This window comes from Hetaerina americana, unplaced genomic scaffold (genome assembly GCF_022747635.1).
Source record: "Hetaerina americana unplaced genomic scaffold, ioHetAmer1.1.p SCAF_5, whole genome shotgun sequence".
NCBI classification, from domain to species: domain Eukaryota; kingdom Metazoa; phylum Arthropoda; class Insecta; order Odonata; family Calopterygidae; genus Hetaerina; species Hetaerina americana.
In genome coordinates this window covers 70884759-70901898 of record NW_027287095.1, presented here as the reverse complement: position 1 = coordinate 70901898, position 17140 = coordinate 70884759, and the positions used below count along the sequence as shown (strand labels likewise).

The 17140-nt window shown below is 33.0% G+C and overlaps 1 protein-coding gene across 3 annotated transcripts in view; it reads left to right on the top strand.

Annotated features, from left to right (window-relative positions):
- The window catches only part of Rilpl (Rab interacting lysosomal protein like), a 35174-nt gene that overhangs the window by 12147 nt on the left and 5887 nt on the right, over positions 1-17140 (top strand). The window contains exon 7 of one of the 3 annotated variants that reach the window (XM_071591733.1): positions 8998-9062. The exons of the other annotated variants lie outside the window; for them this stretch is intronic. Coding sequence (XP_071447834.1) covers positions 8998-9061 — 64 coding nt within the window. The 3' untranslated portion in view covers position 9062. The remainder of the gene's footprint in view (positions 1-8997; positions 9063-17140) is intronic. 3 annotated transcript variants of the gene reach the window in all.

The window sequence follows — 17140 nt, the reverse complement described above, 5'->3', positions numbered from 1 at the left end:
TTAATTAAATTTTCTACTCCCCATTATTTATTTTCAGAGTTATATGCCATGAGTATTCACAACAGATTTTTAATCACACATTTTTAAATATTTCATTTAACTTCTGTTTTTATAGTTCTTATTAAATTAGAATAATTTTATTTTGGCTTTCCTAATCTGTTACACCAAGACAATGCATGGAGACACACAAACCATTGACACTGAGAATCAACAGAAACTCAATATGAATTCCATTTTGCCGCTAATGTATACTCTTCAGATCTATGATTTTACAGTTCAGAATAACACAAGAATTTTATTATTTGTACAACTGATTAGTATATAGTAATTCCATCTGGGAATATTGATCAGTTTTTGTAATGCCCGTCCTATGTCACCCCAAAGAGAAACTTGTATTTTGTGGTGATTTTCGCCTAGTTTATCTTTGAAAGCTTTCAAAAGGTAGCTAATTTGTATCATACTCTTGATTAAAATGCAGAAGTGATTACAATCTTAGTGCAGAATTTCTTCTCGTGGAGCATTTATTTTTGAAATACTTTGACCGTTTACTGCCATTTCATCATTAAAATTTATCTGATATTTGTTAAATTAGGTTTCCTTTAAGAAGAACTTTTTTATGGTTTTATGGTGATGAATTTCTCTGCTATTTTTAATATTGGTAGGCTTCATTAAATGTACAATCTTATCCATCACCTTGTAGAAATACATCTTATTGCTTTGGAATTAAATGATAAGATCCAGCACTACAATCTTCAGTTATCAAGACAAAGGTTGGTTTGATGGGCCAGTGTAGAGCTCACCTAGTACTAAGCCCAATGGTAATTGAAAATCACACGTTAAGGAGGGATCCAGTTCCTTTCCCTGAGCTGGCTATGGTTTCCTAGGAAGGTCTGGCAATGGAAAAATCGAACAGCTTTGGTAAAGCTGACATTGCCCAGAGGCATCACACAGAATGAAACTCAGCCTCTCCAGTCAGTAGCTCAGTGCTCTCTCCCATGGACTGCCATGTCCCCAGTATAGCGGTAAAATTAGTTTTGAAATCAGCTTAAAAAACTGTTAGGGGTTGATAGTTTAATATTGAGCCCTTAATTGGTAGCATCACCTTTTTCAGTTTGACTGACTAGGGGATACGGCATACATTGCTTATATGGCTTCAGTGCAAATTGTGTATGTGAGAAATCATGTAAAATAAGGAGATTCTTCTGACTGAAATAGGCCTTAGTTACTCTGAAATACTATTTCAGAAATTTTTGTCAGCATGAATTCATGGCTCAGTAAAATTTACATTGTCCCAACAAATTGTAGCTGCTAAGTTGTTATTATCTAGAATTTTGGCTGTACAATCCGGTTTTGCAATTGGCTAAAAAGAAATGTTTTTGAATATCTGTGTAGTTATTCACAAAAATAAGTTATGTGCATTTCTTCGACCCATTTTTTTTATCAAGAATAGAAATTACCATTCTCTATGGATAAATTCAGTTCATAATTGAATGGTGCATAGATTAGGTTAACGTAAACAGTAAAAATAGCTACCTTGATGGAAAACCTAGTTCTAGTTACTGAGTAGTTGTTTTATCCTTGCAAACATGAAAAAGGCTGGCTCAATATATGAAGGTCAAAATTTGGAATCAAAATTATTCATGAAAAAATCCACATGTAAAACACCAACTCAACAAGCTCAAAAGTTTTGAAATTAAATCATAGGCTATACTTTTAGTTTTGATTCATTCTTTCATTAATCTTGTGTAATCAGAAGAGCATAAGGAGCTTGGATCAATTGATGTGTCATGCCTGCTTTATTTCCCAGAAGCATTTGATAGACTTCTGCCCAGTCATCTGTAACTCTCACCGATAGCCTATGTGCATTCACCTATCTAACCTCACTGTAAATAGTTAGTCAAAGGGGGATCGAGATGGTGCGGGGGCTAGCGTACTGGCTTCCCACCCAGAGGGCCCGGGTTCAAATCCCGGCGGTGTTGAATATTTTTCAGAGGTATCTCGATCCCTGCTTGAGGTGCTTTGTGGAGGGCACTTTGAGTGAGTACGCCGTCCGTCGGATGGGACGTTAAGCTGCGGACCCCTTGGCGCCTTTCGTAAAGAGTAGGCTAATGCCGACGCCGGGTTTCTCTCCACCCTTCATCCTTTCCTATCCATCCCCTATGGCGCAAATGACCTCAGCTGTCGGTCGCCTCCCCTCAAAACTACTACTACTAGTTAGTCAAAGCCAGCAGCTGTTCCAGTTTCCATGAACTCATCACATTTTGCGTTGGAGATGTTGTAATTATCAGTAACATTATTATTGCTATTTTTTATCTATAAAAAGCACTAATAATAATAGTTATCATTTCCAAGATAGCTCTCTTAAGTATATAAATATGTAATTGTCCACTAAACATTTTAAATTTAAAAAAAATTAAAAAGTGATAACTGTTGATAAACTTTCCTTTGAAGAGCTTAAGGCACTTTCAGCAGATCAAACCTGTGACAGCCTTCATCAGAGCTACAGTAGTTCTGCAGCAGAAGAGTGGCAATTGATCCCCTTAAAATAGTTTTATGTAATATGTTTGTTAGGTTGCTACTATATACATGGCACAGTCACTAAGAGTTAAATGTATTTATACAATTAGTTCTTTCCAAAGGTGACTGTGAATGAATTTTCTTTTGCATAAAGCATCTCATTATCACCGAATGCGACTGTTGAGTTGCATGGCAGTTAGTAAATTGGGCATTTTATCTTCACCGCATTTCTACTGGTGGTTCCATGTCTAGTAATATTAATTTCTTTCCATTTTTAGGATAAAATTATTAATATTCACTTTAATTGCCATGTATTTGCTTTATAGATACTTCCCCCATGTGAAGTTAGGCTTGGTTAAAAATATTTTGTTACATTCATTCCATTTCATCCTTGTCTGTTAGTGTGTGAACATTTAGTTTGGTGTTACTACTCTTAATGCTATGAAAAAATTGCTTCCTAAACAGTCTCTCATTTTGAGCTGTCCGTATAATTTCCGAATTGGTACCTACGTATCTGCAGTTTTGTAAAAATTTTAGATTAAGTGCAAATTTGTGCAAGATAATTAATTAATAATAATTTGTACAAAGGGAAGTATATGTGGTAGATCAAGGTGCATATACCTCATATCAGCCTTTTTTTGTACATATATACTTTACTTTAGTTAGTTGGTGAATATGCTAGAATAATAATCAATAACACCAGTTAGGATAATTTGAAACAGCAAACCATTCCTGTGCTGAGAGTTATGATGCTTATAATCTGATGTTAGTTTCAATTTAGGAATAATAATGCTTGGTAGGAAATAGTTGCCTTGCTTCATGATATTTCACCAGCACTTAGAGCAGAATCCTTAGAATCCTATATCTGATGGTTTTGAGCTATTATGTTGCTCCAGTAATTATATTTTAGTTGTGAACTCAGAATTGGTGAAGAAAAATAATTGATTCTGAAGGAGTTTTGGGTGCATTATCATTTACAAAAATTACCTTTGAAACAAATAAATAAAACTCTTTTACTTTTCCTCGCAAAAATGCTAGAAATTTCACTGTGCAAAAATAATTTGCCTCAACTAGGATTCAAACCAGATCCATCCATTTCTGGCCAATTGCTTTATTCAGGCCAGCTACTGAGGGGTCAGCATTCCTGTGAATTTTTACGGATTAGTGAAGAGATTCTTTAAAATCTTTAGAAACTTACTGTGTAAATCCTTTCAAATCCATGGAGGTTTACAGTGTGAGCAATTAAGTTACTGTTATTGCATATCCAGCATTTTCATTGAATTGACATTATTTTCTTATTTAGCACGAGGGTTACCAGAACTGCTCTAAAGTTGTAATCCAAATCTAAATTTTTATTTTGTTTGAAACTTTGATTTATCTTATATTAGCATTCATTCTAATTTTTCTATGCTGTCTGTTCCTTAGAGAGGAAATAATTTGAATTTACTTTTACTCATTTTTTTTAGAATCATACATTTTTGAAAGCTAAAATGTAATGGAATTTACCTGTGATATTGCCCTCCCCCTGTGGTTTTGCTTACATAATAAGTATCTTCAAACCTACTGTAGAACATCGATAATGATTGAGGCTGCAAGTGAAAAATGGGACCCCTGATTATTATGGTTTTTGTTGTATATTGGAACATATGTAGTTAAAGAATATCTTAACCTCCCATTACATCAGCATAAAGTCCTGCTTGCCTGGGAATTAAGTATATCTGACATTAATTTTTCCATTATTTCTGTTGTTCTTTACACATTTAAAGAATATTTTCAGCTGCTGAAGTGTTAGGTAATCACATTCTCATCCATTTCTTCTACATAAGCTCACTCAATTTCTTCTACATAAGCTCACTCAGTGATCATTTCTGCCTTCATGCATAGACGTAATGTCTGATTAGGAAATTTGGTCATGTAAATTAATTCAGAGCCTCAGTATTTCCTCATCCGCAAATCAGTCCACTTTTGTCAAGTTTGCACCACCAGTTGCCATTGATTCAATTATGGCATGTACATTCAAGGTGCTCAACTTATATATTTTAAAGGCTTTACATATTATGCCTCTATGACCATACCTAAAGTTTCAGAATTTCAAACAGGAATATGATGTTAAGTTTTCAAATTCATAGGGTTTTGATTTCGATAGTTATCCAAGTATCATTGAAGAATGTGTACCAATCGAGGTCGTGATTATGTATAAAAAGTGAGAAAACCCTAATACCTTGTGTTGGTGGGAAAAAATCAATAGGAAGTGAGGAAAATTGTCAGGAATTAGATTATTGCATGTATAAAATACCAAGAAAAACAGGTGCCAAGGGAAAGTTTACAGTGCTACATATATGGCAACCTTTACATCTACTCCTCAGAACTTGCTTGATGCATTTTATCTCTGTACAATTTTGTACTTATAATATGACATAATAAATTGTTTTGGATTTCTCCATAGCATTTTAAAAATTGGGTGAGTGGGTGAGGGAAGGTGGTGGAAAATTCAATTTTGAAATAGCCTTGAAGCGATCTGATACAATTTGTGTTCATTAACTGGCCATCTCCCCAAGGTAAGGAATTAATTTCTATACAAAATAAACAGATATATTTTCCCACCTATTTCATTTGGTGCTCGTGTGTTCATTCATGGTTCATAATTTCAGATGTCATATCTCATGGGATTTATCTAGTGGTGTATGAAGTTTCGCTATCGTCAATTTTAATGCCAATCAGTCAAAGTTTTAGCATTTTAAATTATGCCAAAGGAGATTTGCTAACTGAAATTGAACAACAGGATGCATACCTTGAACTATTCTTAAATGCTGAATTCTTCCAGCAGCTAAAATTGGCAATGTTTTTAGTGTTTGCGTATTATTTCTTACGTGGTAGTGTGTGATGCATGATTACAAGGGTTTTCAGGAAGATTTGTAATTACAAATACTTGGAAGATATTACCTAATTTAAAACATGGTACTTCAGTGATTGTGCAAACTCTGGCAATGACTGATAAATAATATTCACTGTATAGGCACTTAAAAACATGTGCTTATAGTAAAAATTAACCTAGAGGTTTGTAAAAAAACATAGTATTATATTTTTTAGGTAAAGTCTTCTGTTGCATTCTGTATATGAGACAATTAAAGCAAATTGAGATAATTCAGTGAAATTGCAAATACCATTTATGAGACATTGTGAGGTGGTAATGGAGCCCATAAGCAGTTTAACATTTATAAAGTAATTTAAAAAAGTAGCAGGCTCTTTATGAAGACCCTTGCATGAATATTGAATGAAAAATTGCTATAAATTAAATTCATATCCATTCTTTTTATATTTTCATATGCGTGTTTGGGAGAAAGTTGTGATTCAAATCAGTGGAAACCCCGAGAATATTCCGCTGTAGCAACCTCTAAATTTCATTACAAATGGGATGAGGGTATCGTTCGTTTGAAATATGTGATTTGAAGTACCATTTAATTGCAAAAGAATATGATGAAAATTATCGCCATTATTAGGAAGCAGTTATGAAAAATAAGGGCTCAGCTTACAGAAGAAAATGGTCAGGTGGCCTGATAGTTAGCCATCTTGGTGAGCTACCCTGCAGTGGCCATACCAAAAATTTTTAATTAATCTTGATGCCATAATCCCATTATTAGGTCATCTCTCTGCACTATGTAGGGTCTCAAATAAATATTAATTAAATAGCTAGTTAATAAAAATATTACTCCAATGAATTCTGCCTTAAAATGTTGTTTCACATGTGTAATATATCCTCATGTTGGGTGGTTTGGTGGTGGATTTTACTTTTATCCCTTTCATCTGCAAAAAAGAATATGTAGGAGTTTGGAATTTGTTTAATTCTATGAAGACTTCGGAAAAATGTAGTATAAATTGCAGAGTTTTCATGTATAATCTTATAATAATGCCTTTGTATGGTTGTACTTTTGCTCTCTATTGTGCGCCCACGAGCACATTTTTATACCCTTGTTGTTCCACTAATATCACTATCAACTTTAAAAATAAAGTCTCCCTACTTCAAAAGAAATTTCAGCACCAATTGTCTCATGTTTGCTCCTACAGATTACATATATCATTGACACTAGGTTTTTCAAATGTCAGAACCTTTATTTAAAGTGATGATTGAATATTAGTGGATTTTTTATACCTTTAGACCCAGTTGTTATTGCTATCATTTCACTTTAGTTAGTACTACTAATAGATATAAACAAAATCTGATTAGCATAAGCATCCAAATATATGTAATAGATTACAATAGGAAATTATGTATGCATCAGAAGTTACCCAAAAATACTTCATTATGTACAACTCAGAAGAATTATTGTGCAATTTTCATTTCTGACAAAGGCCTGTATTTTTTGATAAACATAATTTTATTTTTGAAAGAGAATAAGGACATGTTTAGTACTGTGCAATTTAAATAACCTTTTTTGTATTTACTCCTGCTCTTCACTGAATCTAATGTTATCACAAGTTGTCAATTATTAACTAAAATAAAATATACTTAATTGGAAAAAATTAACTGATTCAGTTTGTTGATCAAGAAATCATTTCCTTTTCAATTTGTGATTTACTAGGGTAAGAACAATTTTGCATACTGCTAGATATATCCTTGAGGGGCAAGCATCTGTTTTTTGTTTGGGCATCATCATGTAAATTAAACATACCTTACCAACATGCCACCATAAACACTGTGCATAATAATTTCCTGACTAATACAGTCGTTAAAAAACTCGTCTACAGCCATTTTCAGGATACAGATTGTACCATATGCCATTCATTACCTGAGAAATTTATTGCTTTTTCAGCTTGGTGAAAGCCTTACTTCAATTTACTGCCCAATAACTTAATTAGGGTCATTTATGATATAATGATTCAACATACTATATTAATAGCAAATATTAAACTTCTATATATATGTACCGACATGAGGTTGGGTTACTACTTGCATTTGTCTTAAAATTTTGTCTCAATAAATTCATTTATTAGCATTTTTAATTCCATAATATGCCTCTCCTTTTCTTATATTTTACTCATTTTCATTTCAAGAGATTTTATGTAGATTTTGGGATGAGAAGTGCATATCATACTTGTGCTTTAGTCAGCTTATATAAAAATGTATCTGGTTATTATTGTAAAAGTCCCTTATTATCTGACCCCACTATCCACTCATACTCAAAGCATTTCATGATTGGTAGTTATAAAGTCTCCAATAAGTCATTGTGCAGCCAAATCACTCAATCAGTCCATTTTGTTTATGAGACAGGAGAAGATAAAACGGGAACTTGTCTTTTATTAATTATAAGCATGTGGTGTGGTAGTGCATATTACTTCATCACTAGGGAAATGAAGTATTGCCAAACACATTGATTTGGTTTTTATGTTTTACTTTTTTGTTATGATAATTTACTATTTTGACGGGTAGACCTTCTAAATTGGAACTTAAATTTAATTGTTATAAAATCATTAAGAATGGAAGTCTTGAAATTAGAGCTTATGATGTTTCCTGCTTGAGAAAATTGAGTACATAAATACCCAATGGTAAATTGAAAATACCGACTCAAGAAATTTAATCCTGTCAGAATTTAGTGACATCGTGGGTGCTACCCTCTGCCCTGTGAATTTGGTAATCAAAGGGACAAGTATAATAGAAATACCATGCGAGTTAAAAATTATTACTTCGAAAAGAAATGCTGCCGTAGTTCCAAAAATCTAGCCCAGGAATCTCTATTTGTTTATTGATATGTTGTTTGAAAAAATATTTTATGATTTTTTTGTTGATTTATGAGTTGTGTGAATTGGCCTTAGCCACCAGTGTATCTATCCCTTTTTCAGTGACAAAACTAACTCCCATCATCAGGTTCTAGGGCTGATATTAATTAATTATTTCTTCACCTAAAGAAATAGAGAACTGTGTAAATTATTTAAGCGAATCAATATTTATCAAACGATATTTTTTCATTGGAATGCTCCCCTAATTACATGAATAAATAAGAGCATATCCATTGTCATACTTTTTAGGTCCTGGCATAATGCTTGTGACAATTATTGTTTTATATTATGAATTGTGCAGTATTTAAATTTAGTTTTTGTTAATTTAATGTTTTGTGGTTCATTAATTTTGAATGGGTTTGTTTTTTTTTTAAGTAACTACTCAAGTTTTATTCTTGTATTCACACGGCAATAAATGTTATTGTCTTTATTTTGTTCCTGTTAGTTTTAAATGACATTTTTTTCGATTTCTCCTGACCTTTTTCATTTTTCTGGATGGAATCATCTCAATATGTTATTCTGGATATTTTGTAATGTATATATGTTTTGGTTTGACTTTTGGGATATGTTATTCAGGGAATTTGCTGTTTAATTCATAGGCTAGAGGGGGTGCATTAGTAGTGGCTATGGTTTGCCATTTATTGGAAGGTTTTGTAGTAGATTTTTTTAATTTTTTCCCCATTCCCTCTCTCACTTTTTTCACAGATTTTCTTATCTAACAACACTGTCACAAACCTTGCTCAGTTCTTCAGAGCAGAATGCCAACTAAGGTTTGAAATATATCCTTGTGCATGCCTCTTGTGGGCTCTTTGGTATCAGTGTGGCTTCATCATCTGCCCTCATGTGCCTGCTGATACATAATACATTTGCCCGTGTCACTTTTTGAAAGAAAAAGATGCTTGTAGTTTTCAAGCTGATGAAAATGTGTTGAAATACTGCAGAATGTTGCCATTTTTCAGATTTATCCTTCGAAATCAGATGAAGTGATAGGTATTAAAAATGAAATTCAATTATCCATTATCATTGGAAGTAAAAATGCAGCAGATTGCAAAAAAATATTAATTTTAATCTTTCATTATGGGTTTAGTTATAGCCTTGAAGTTCTAAGTAAATGGATGAATTACATACATAGGAAGTGGATAGGAAATGAATGAAAATAGGTGTAAAATAGATTTCCGCTCACAAATGATAATTAAATCTTATAAATACCCCTGATTAAGTGATTTGTCTCTCGTTGTAAAATGTATGTCATGATAAAATAATATTCAGAGGAGTTCAGTATCAGTTATTTCTACTTCGAATATTCTGATCACCATTTAAGCAGAGAGGGCATTTTATTTTGTTTCTGTTTTGTGAGAATATAATTCACACATGATTGTATTAAAATGCCATCTTTGAAAAAATTAAATGTAATTGGTTTTAGTATTATTAATTGGGAAGAAACTATTTAAATACCATTTCAATTTCATAGTAACCAGTAGCAACTTCATTCAAAAATAATTTGCTACTCAGCAGCTGAAAAAAGATCAGAATAAATGGACAAGATCTTTCGCAATCATTTTATTTCTTCTGGTCGTCCAGAAATATTCACCTCCCTACTGTTGATAGTAAGATTTGATTCAAGGTACAAGTATGACTGAAAATTAGAGAACTAAAACAAAAATTCATACTCAATATTTTAAGAGAGTAATAGGAGCAGTAACATGAAATTCATTAACCACGGAAAACAGAGTTACTCAGAAAAAGTATAGTTTTCTAAATTCCAAAGAAACTGCGGGAGATGCCGCAACAGTAACTTTTAACTGAGTCATCCGCCATTAAATTTCAGAGTTTAAGAGGACGCCTCGGTAGCTTAAGTGGCTAAAGCACTCGACTGGATATTGAGGGATATGGGTTCGAATCCCAGTCAAGGCGAATGATTTTTACCCTCTGAAGTTGTTGCAATATAGTTTTCTCTTCATGCTTAAAACTTCAAGCATCTTTTGCCAAAACCTTGCCCCTATGCACCAATTGAATTGTCAGAATGAATTAACCTGCTTTGGTTATTTAGTGTTTAGGATGCGTAAACTTTTGGTCATGGCTATTGTCCCAATGCATGGGAGATTTTGTGTTCTACTTTAAATCCATTTCATTAGAAATGATTTTACAGTGAGTTTTTTTTGGCATTCTAGACTCACAATATTTTGCTTACTAACACAAATGCAGAGTATATTTTTACATATTCTTCTTAATATCTCATCAATAGCTTCTTGTAGACAACACTCATTTTCGAACTTTGTTCCATGATTTGTTAAAAAAAGTAGTGGATAATTCTTCTAATTGCTAGGTTAAATCTTTGTGCTTAATCATTTATCTTCTTTGTGCCATCTATATTCTTGAAGTATTATTATTTCTATAATATTTATGGCAAGTTTCTCTTGACTTCTAATAGTTTTAACATTGGACAAAAACTATAGTATTATATGGTGTTTGTGAATATGTGAGTGACCAGAATTGAGTTGACATTATCCTGGAAAATCAGTGGCACGTCTAAACTGAGAATGAAGATTATAAGATTAATAGGCATTTTTATATACATGCATGCCTTTGCTTACATTTTTGTAAATTTTTAATAATTCAGTGTTCAGTTAGTGAAAGCTAGTCGTGATGTTCTCAAATTAGTTGCATATATTCCATTTCCCAGGCTAAATTCTTTTTATTTTCAAAGTATCCAACTCATTACGGTCAGACAGAACACAGAAAGCTTACTGCCTCATCTTCTTTCACAAGAGACTAGTGATCACTGCCTTATAATGACTTATCAGGACTCATGCCACCCTAGTTCTTTAATATTGTTGCCAATAAAAAAATGTTAATATACATAAGAAATGCATCTTATGATGAAATGCCCTGTCAAGTCAAATGAGTTTTTCAGAGAACAGCAGTTAGTTTACATAGACAGTTATGTACTTGTTGGCTGTTCAGGTTGTGCCCCATAGCATCATCGGTTTCATGGCAGACAGAGGTTCTGATGGTCCTGTCATACTCACTGCTCAGGCACAATTGTACAGAAAAAAGTTTACAGTACTACATGTATTAGAAACAACCATTTTGAACTCATTATCACACTATGTGGTCCAAATGTTCCATGATAATTTTATTTACATCAGTCATTTTGTTTTTTGGTGCCTTGGCTTTCATTTTCCACTTGATGTTTCCATCATTATCATATTTTTTCTCCAGAATAGCTTCAGCATCATAATAAAAAGAATATAAAGCCATAGCATTAGCATATTAACTACCAACATGTAATCATTGGGGAATGAGTGAAGACCATCCATAGAAGTGGGCAAATACCATGAAAGTGTTCTTTCATGACTGATTGTCAAGGATGTGATCAGAGACATTATGCTTGGTAGAGAAGCAATTGAGCAAGAGGTTGTTAGTGCCGTATCTCAAACTCGGGAAGATCCACGTAAGCCTAGCCAAGAGCACTGCTTGACCAGCAAAGTGTTAGTCTGTGCATGCTATAAATCATTATAACTAATGAGTTAGACCTATATTATTCACATGTAGGGTTCTGTTTGTCAGGGAAATGAAGTTTGTGGTATATTATGAGAAACAAACTGCAGTGTACTCAGTCTAAAGACAAACTTGATATGCTTTAGGAGGAATGTACAATAATTTAACTGAATCGATTTCCATATGTCAATGTTAGAATTAAAATATTTTTGTATCAATATATTTAGCTGCTTTAGTAATTGTAATCATTTGATATAAACTGAGTCATGCAGTGGTTGTCTTACAAGGAGAGGACCAGGCTCGTGGACAATCGATTACCTTGGAATTTGATAGTCAAGGTTCTCTTGTGGGTGTAGGCAGCCAATATGGTTTGAAATGATCTTGTTTAAATGTAGCAAAAGTTGTGCAGATTACTGATTAGTCATGTCACCCCATTGAAATGAATTGAGCCGTTGATGGAGTGGTAATGTTCCTGGCTCCACAAAGTAGAGCATATTTGTTTTGCATCTTCAAAATACAACTGTATTATTATACTGCCAACATAATATCACCAGCCAAAGGGGTATGATTAAAATTCATGAGTTCTTACAGAATCAGTTGTCTGCATAGGTATTCCAGCTAATGCTTTACTATGACTGGTTTGCTTTAGGCTTTTCACTGAATAGAGAAGTAAAAAGCACAAGTAACTGTGGGGAGGAGAGTTTTGCAAATTGATTCAAATGAAAAAAATCATGACAAAATTAGCAAAAATGAAAACATAACGCTGAAAAATTTGGTCACAAATTGGGATTGACCTGGTGACCTCAGGGCTTATACCCAAGAAAGCTACCATGGTGGCATAGGGTAGACAATTTTTGTAGCATTTGAGAATAATCACTATGTAATATTTTGGCCATCTACACCCAAGAAGGGATTATTTTTGTATTCAGTGTGTCCATGAAATCTATCATCCAAGGACTTGGTCCTCCCCTTGTGATAGTAATTGGAGGGGTTGGGTAGGTGACTAGGAGTCATGGATTGGGCAAATGGGACAACATGAAAGTAAAAATTATTTATAAATTAGAAAATGTTGTCTGAAACTGAGAAGTAGGTACAATCTAGCTCCCATAATGATAGAAATCAGTGATAATTTGTGAATGAAATATCCAAACATTTATTCGACATGTGCATTTAATGTATGGACTACAAGTAAATTCTTGTAAACAAATCATTGATCTTAGTTGTAGAGTACTTTTTTGGCTGCTGACTTTGCGTGTTTGGTCTACTCTTTCTCATATTGCTAGGCCTCAGTACTTGTATGCTCCATTTTCTGTAGATACCTCTACATGATACAGATCCGTGCAAAAACTAATTTACGAGAGATTGTATTTATGGAATTTCCATACCTCTCACAATTAGGCTATTACATTTAAAAATTGTAATTTTGTGTGCTATTCTTATGGATGAAAATGATTTTTATTGCACGCTAACTGATTGAATATATTATGTAAGTGATGGCAGTCACACAAGTGATTACCTTCCAATGGTTTCACTGTCATTTTTCACGTATGGATTAATGGGTATGCTACTCTCTCGTGGCAAATTTGTTTTGTATTTACATTGTGATATTGCAGTTACATTATGACAGTACATCTACATAAATACCCCGCGATCCACCAAAAAGGTGTATGACAGGGGATTTTGTTTCTTTCACTTGGCAGTGACATTACGATTACATTGCAGCAGTATAGCTACATTTGCCTAAATATTGATTTTTTTACATAATTATTGGTATCAGTTGAGTGAGTATTGGCATAAAGAATGTTTTTATCTTTTCAAAGTGTACTTTTGCATAATTGTTACTGTTGACATAATATTCTGAAACTCTCAGCAAAAAGATGCATTGAAATCAAATTTTCTCTCTGTGTTAGTAATTTAGGTTGTTTTTCAAATATTTGAAGTTATGACTTGTCGTGTATAGTATAGCAGCCACACCTTTTTCAGATATCCTTTTCTCTTTAGTTAACTTTTTGTATAGTAAGAAAATTAAGTAAAATCCTTTACTTAGCTTAAATTACCGTGAAAAACGTAATGTACAGTCACATGCACTCATTTGCCTCTCTTGAACCTCAATTACTCTTTTGACATGCTGTCTTATTTAGTTCTTCATCTGTAAACATCATTAATTTATTTTTGTTTAATCACAACACACATTCACTTGGTTATACATTTTAAATTAACACCTATACTCTTTCTATTGAGTATCTTTTAATGTTATCTATTGATTTACCTTCATTATCAATTTATTCGTCATGTACTACACAAAAAATTGTTATTATTTAGTAGTCAAGACTTATAATAATACATTCCTTTTCATGTCAATAATTTATTGCTCTATAATTTTGGTGATAACAAATTTCATGATTCTAAATATGTACATATGCTTTACATAACAGAAGTATTCAGGCAGGTAACAATGTTTTGCAATCTGGGAAAAAGTAGAAACTTGTATCATATTGGTTGAAACTGTGGTTGTGGTGGTGTATCTTTCAGTTTCTTTCCCTGAATGGCTGAAGAAGAATTATGTGTAGTGCAACTGGATAAAAAGTAATTAAATGCAAAGAATGAAAAACCCACGCACATTTTTTGAAGAATATGGCATTTATATGCTTCTTTGCAACTCATAGATGTTTGGCATCTGTGCATCACCTTATCATGTTTCATACTCTTTAATACATTCTTTCAGGGAAAGTTCCAATGCCAATAAATGTTGGTAGATCAATTACAGTTGTTGAGATTCTGTGTCAATTCATAATAGTGTTTCAAAGTATTGATGAATGTAAATGGATGAAAGTGAGACTAGAACTAAATACTTTTGGGATCTAATACTATGCCAATCATATCACTATACCAGCATTACAATAGTTTGGGCAAACTTTTAGACCTTAGGAGGGCATCATAGGTTGAGAAAAGGATGACAAATGCCCTGAGAAAAGTCTTCAAGTTTTGAAGGACTATGTTTTTGGCTTTCCCTGATATACCACATGCCTCTCCAGCCATTCAGAGGACACAAATCCTATTCAAGCTACCATGAACCCATGTGTTGCCAATGACTTAGTACTAAATTTTCAAGTTGAAGCTTGTCCTCACTCTTGGATATTTTGGTTCCAGCTTACAGACTTTACTAAGTATAGAGGTTTTCAGATTTTTCATTAACTGTGAAGAACATTAATTGCACCGCGAAATCATTCCTACTGCTCATGCCATAGACTTCACAGAATTTATAGTTAAAATAAACAATTCCTCATGTACATATGTGTTGTGATGTATGCAGAATAAATTGTCTCATACCTATTGCTAATTGTTTCTTGCAATTGTGGCACATAGTGTACAGATATAGTTATTGTAGTAACTATTGTTTTGCTTTAATTGTTGCTTTGACTGCATGTTATGTAAATTAATAACAAAGTAAGTATTAAGAACATCAAGTTCAATCTCCAAATCAGCAATAGCTGTTTAGGCTTTATGACACGATAATGATGTATGATGTTAGGAAAATTTATTTGAACAATGTCTTTTTGGATTTAATGCATAATTGGGTTTGGAAACAAATAGTTAATATAGTCTGCCTCACATATGACTCCTGTATTTTCAAAAACGAAATTTAATTTTAGTTGTTTTTACCTGGCAACTGAAAAATTCATCTTTTTTTAATAGATTGGTTAGTAAGTTGAAAAACATTGAATATGTAATGTAAAAATCAAAATTTAATTCTGGTTTTAAACTTGATAAATATTCAATGCTTTGAATCTCGTGAGCTTATGGTGCATGTCTGCAAGCTGAAATGAAATACAACAGCATATTATGCCAATTGTCTTTACTTATGGTACATTTAACTAGTAAGGAATGTTAAAATTCTAGATTACCTTGCCTTACATACCAAGGCTCTTTGTCAGTCACTTGCAATGACCTTATCACAATGCAACAGCAAACTTGTTAAGAAAATGTAACAACCATGAGCCATGATTTAATCTACGCATGGCTGCTTAATAAAGGATGTAGACAGTGTATATATGGTAGTTAAAGAGGTTAATTCACATCATTATTTGTAAGAGAAGTAAACTTGATAATCTAGTATGTCTTTCTCGTGGATTAATCAAGGGGAGAGGCAGCCGTAAATGGCCTCCCTCAGGATTACTCATCGCCAAGCAAAAAACCACAATTTTACTCATAGCTTTAAAATAATTCCAGTCCACAGTTTGAATTGATTTTAGGGTGTACTATCATAATAGGGTAGTTTTATATGTTCATATGTATGTTCATTTTGATGAATATTGATGCCTGGGTAAATGTAAAAGAAGGAGATTGACACTCATTGACCTGAATTTTTCAAATGTGCGATAAATATGTATAACTTTGGAATTTATTGGCCTTTTTCTACTGAAAAATTTATTTTCTTGGATTAATCTCAGTCTAAATGAAAAATTTACTTGTCAAACTTACTAGATATAGATAAAAATCTCCATGGATGACGAGTGTTATCCATCTCAAAGTACATCCTTTTCCTGTTCATACGAGAGGGAAATATTCTCTGCACAAGGTAGTAAAATTCAGTCCATCCTAATCCTGTTGTCTAATTCTGAAGTCTAGACTTTGTCTAGGCCAAATGGCAGAGGAAAGTAAACATGAGCAATCCAAAGGTTTATCTTGAGCAATGAGTCAATTGTCCCAGTGTTGCCGATCTCACCTTTACTCCAACTGCTGCTTGTGACTACTGGTACCTTACTGATACCAATATCTAAAATTGCTAGTAAAATTAAGAAAATTGTGGCTTCCTTCTTATCTGCCAATCAACAGAAATATTAATTTCCACTGATATGTGGACCATATAAATGTCAGTATTATTAGAATACATATTTTAGAATACATACCTACATATTTTAGAAGGCAAGATAAAACTCTTTGGCAAGCATAGTAGCTATTGTTTGCATACCTGTATGCGCTATAGAATAAAATGCTTATAATATTCACTCAGATATCAATAACTCTGAAATATTATCCAAGATTCCTCTTACTAATTGAGAAACTGTGAGGATTTCAGTCACTTAGTTGAATCCATTGACAGGAATTATAACTATATGAAATTCTACATCAGCTCTAGAGCAGTAAACGTGAGGCATTAAATAAAACCATTGAAACAAAGTAGATTCCTTTGAGAAAACTTTTATGGTTATCATTTATACAATTATTTTTAGTGTTTACAACTGCAACATTTTAAAATCTTTGTGCTTTATTAAAGTCTTAATCGTCATATGGCTTGTTCTGCATGTATTTGTATGACAATCTTTGTGGAAAAACTAGTCATATA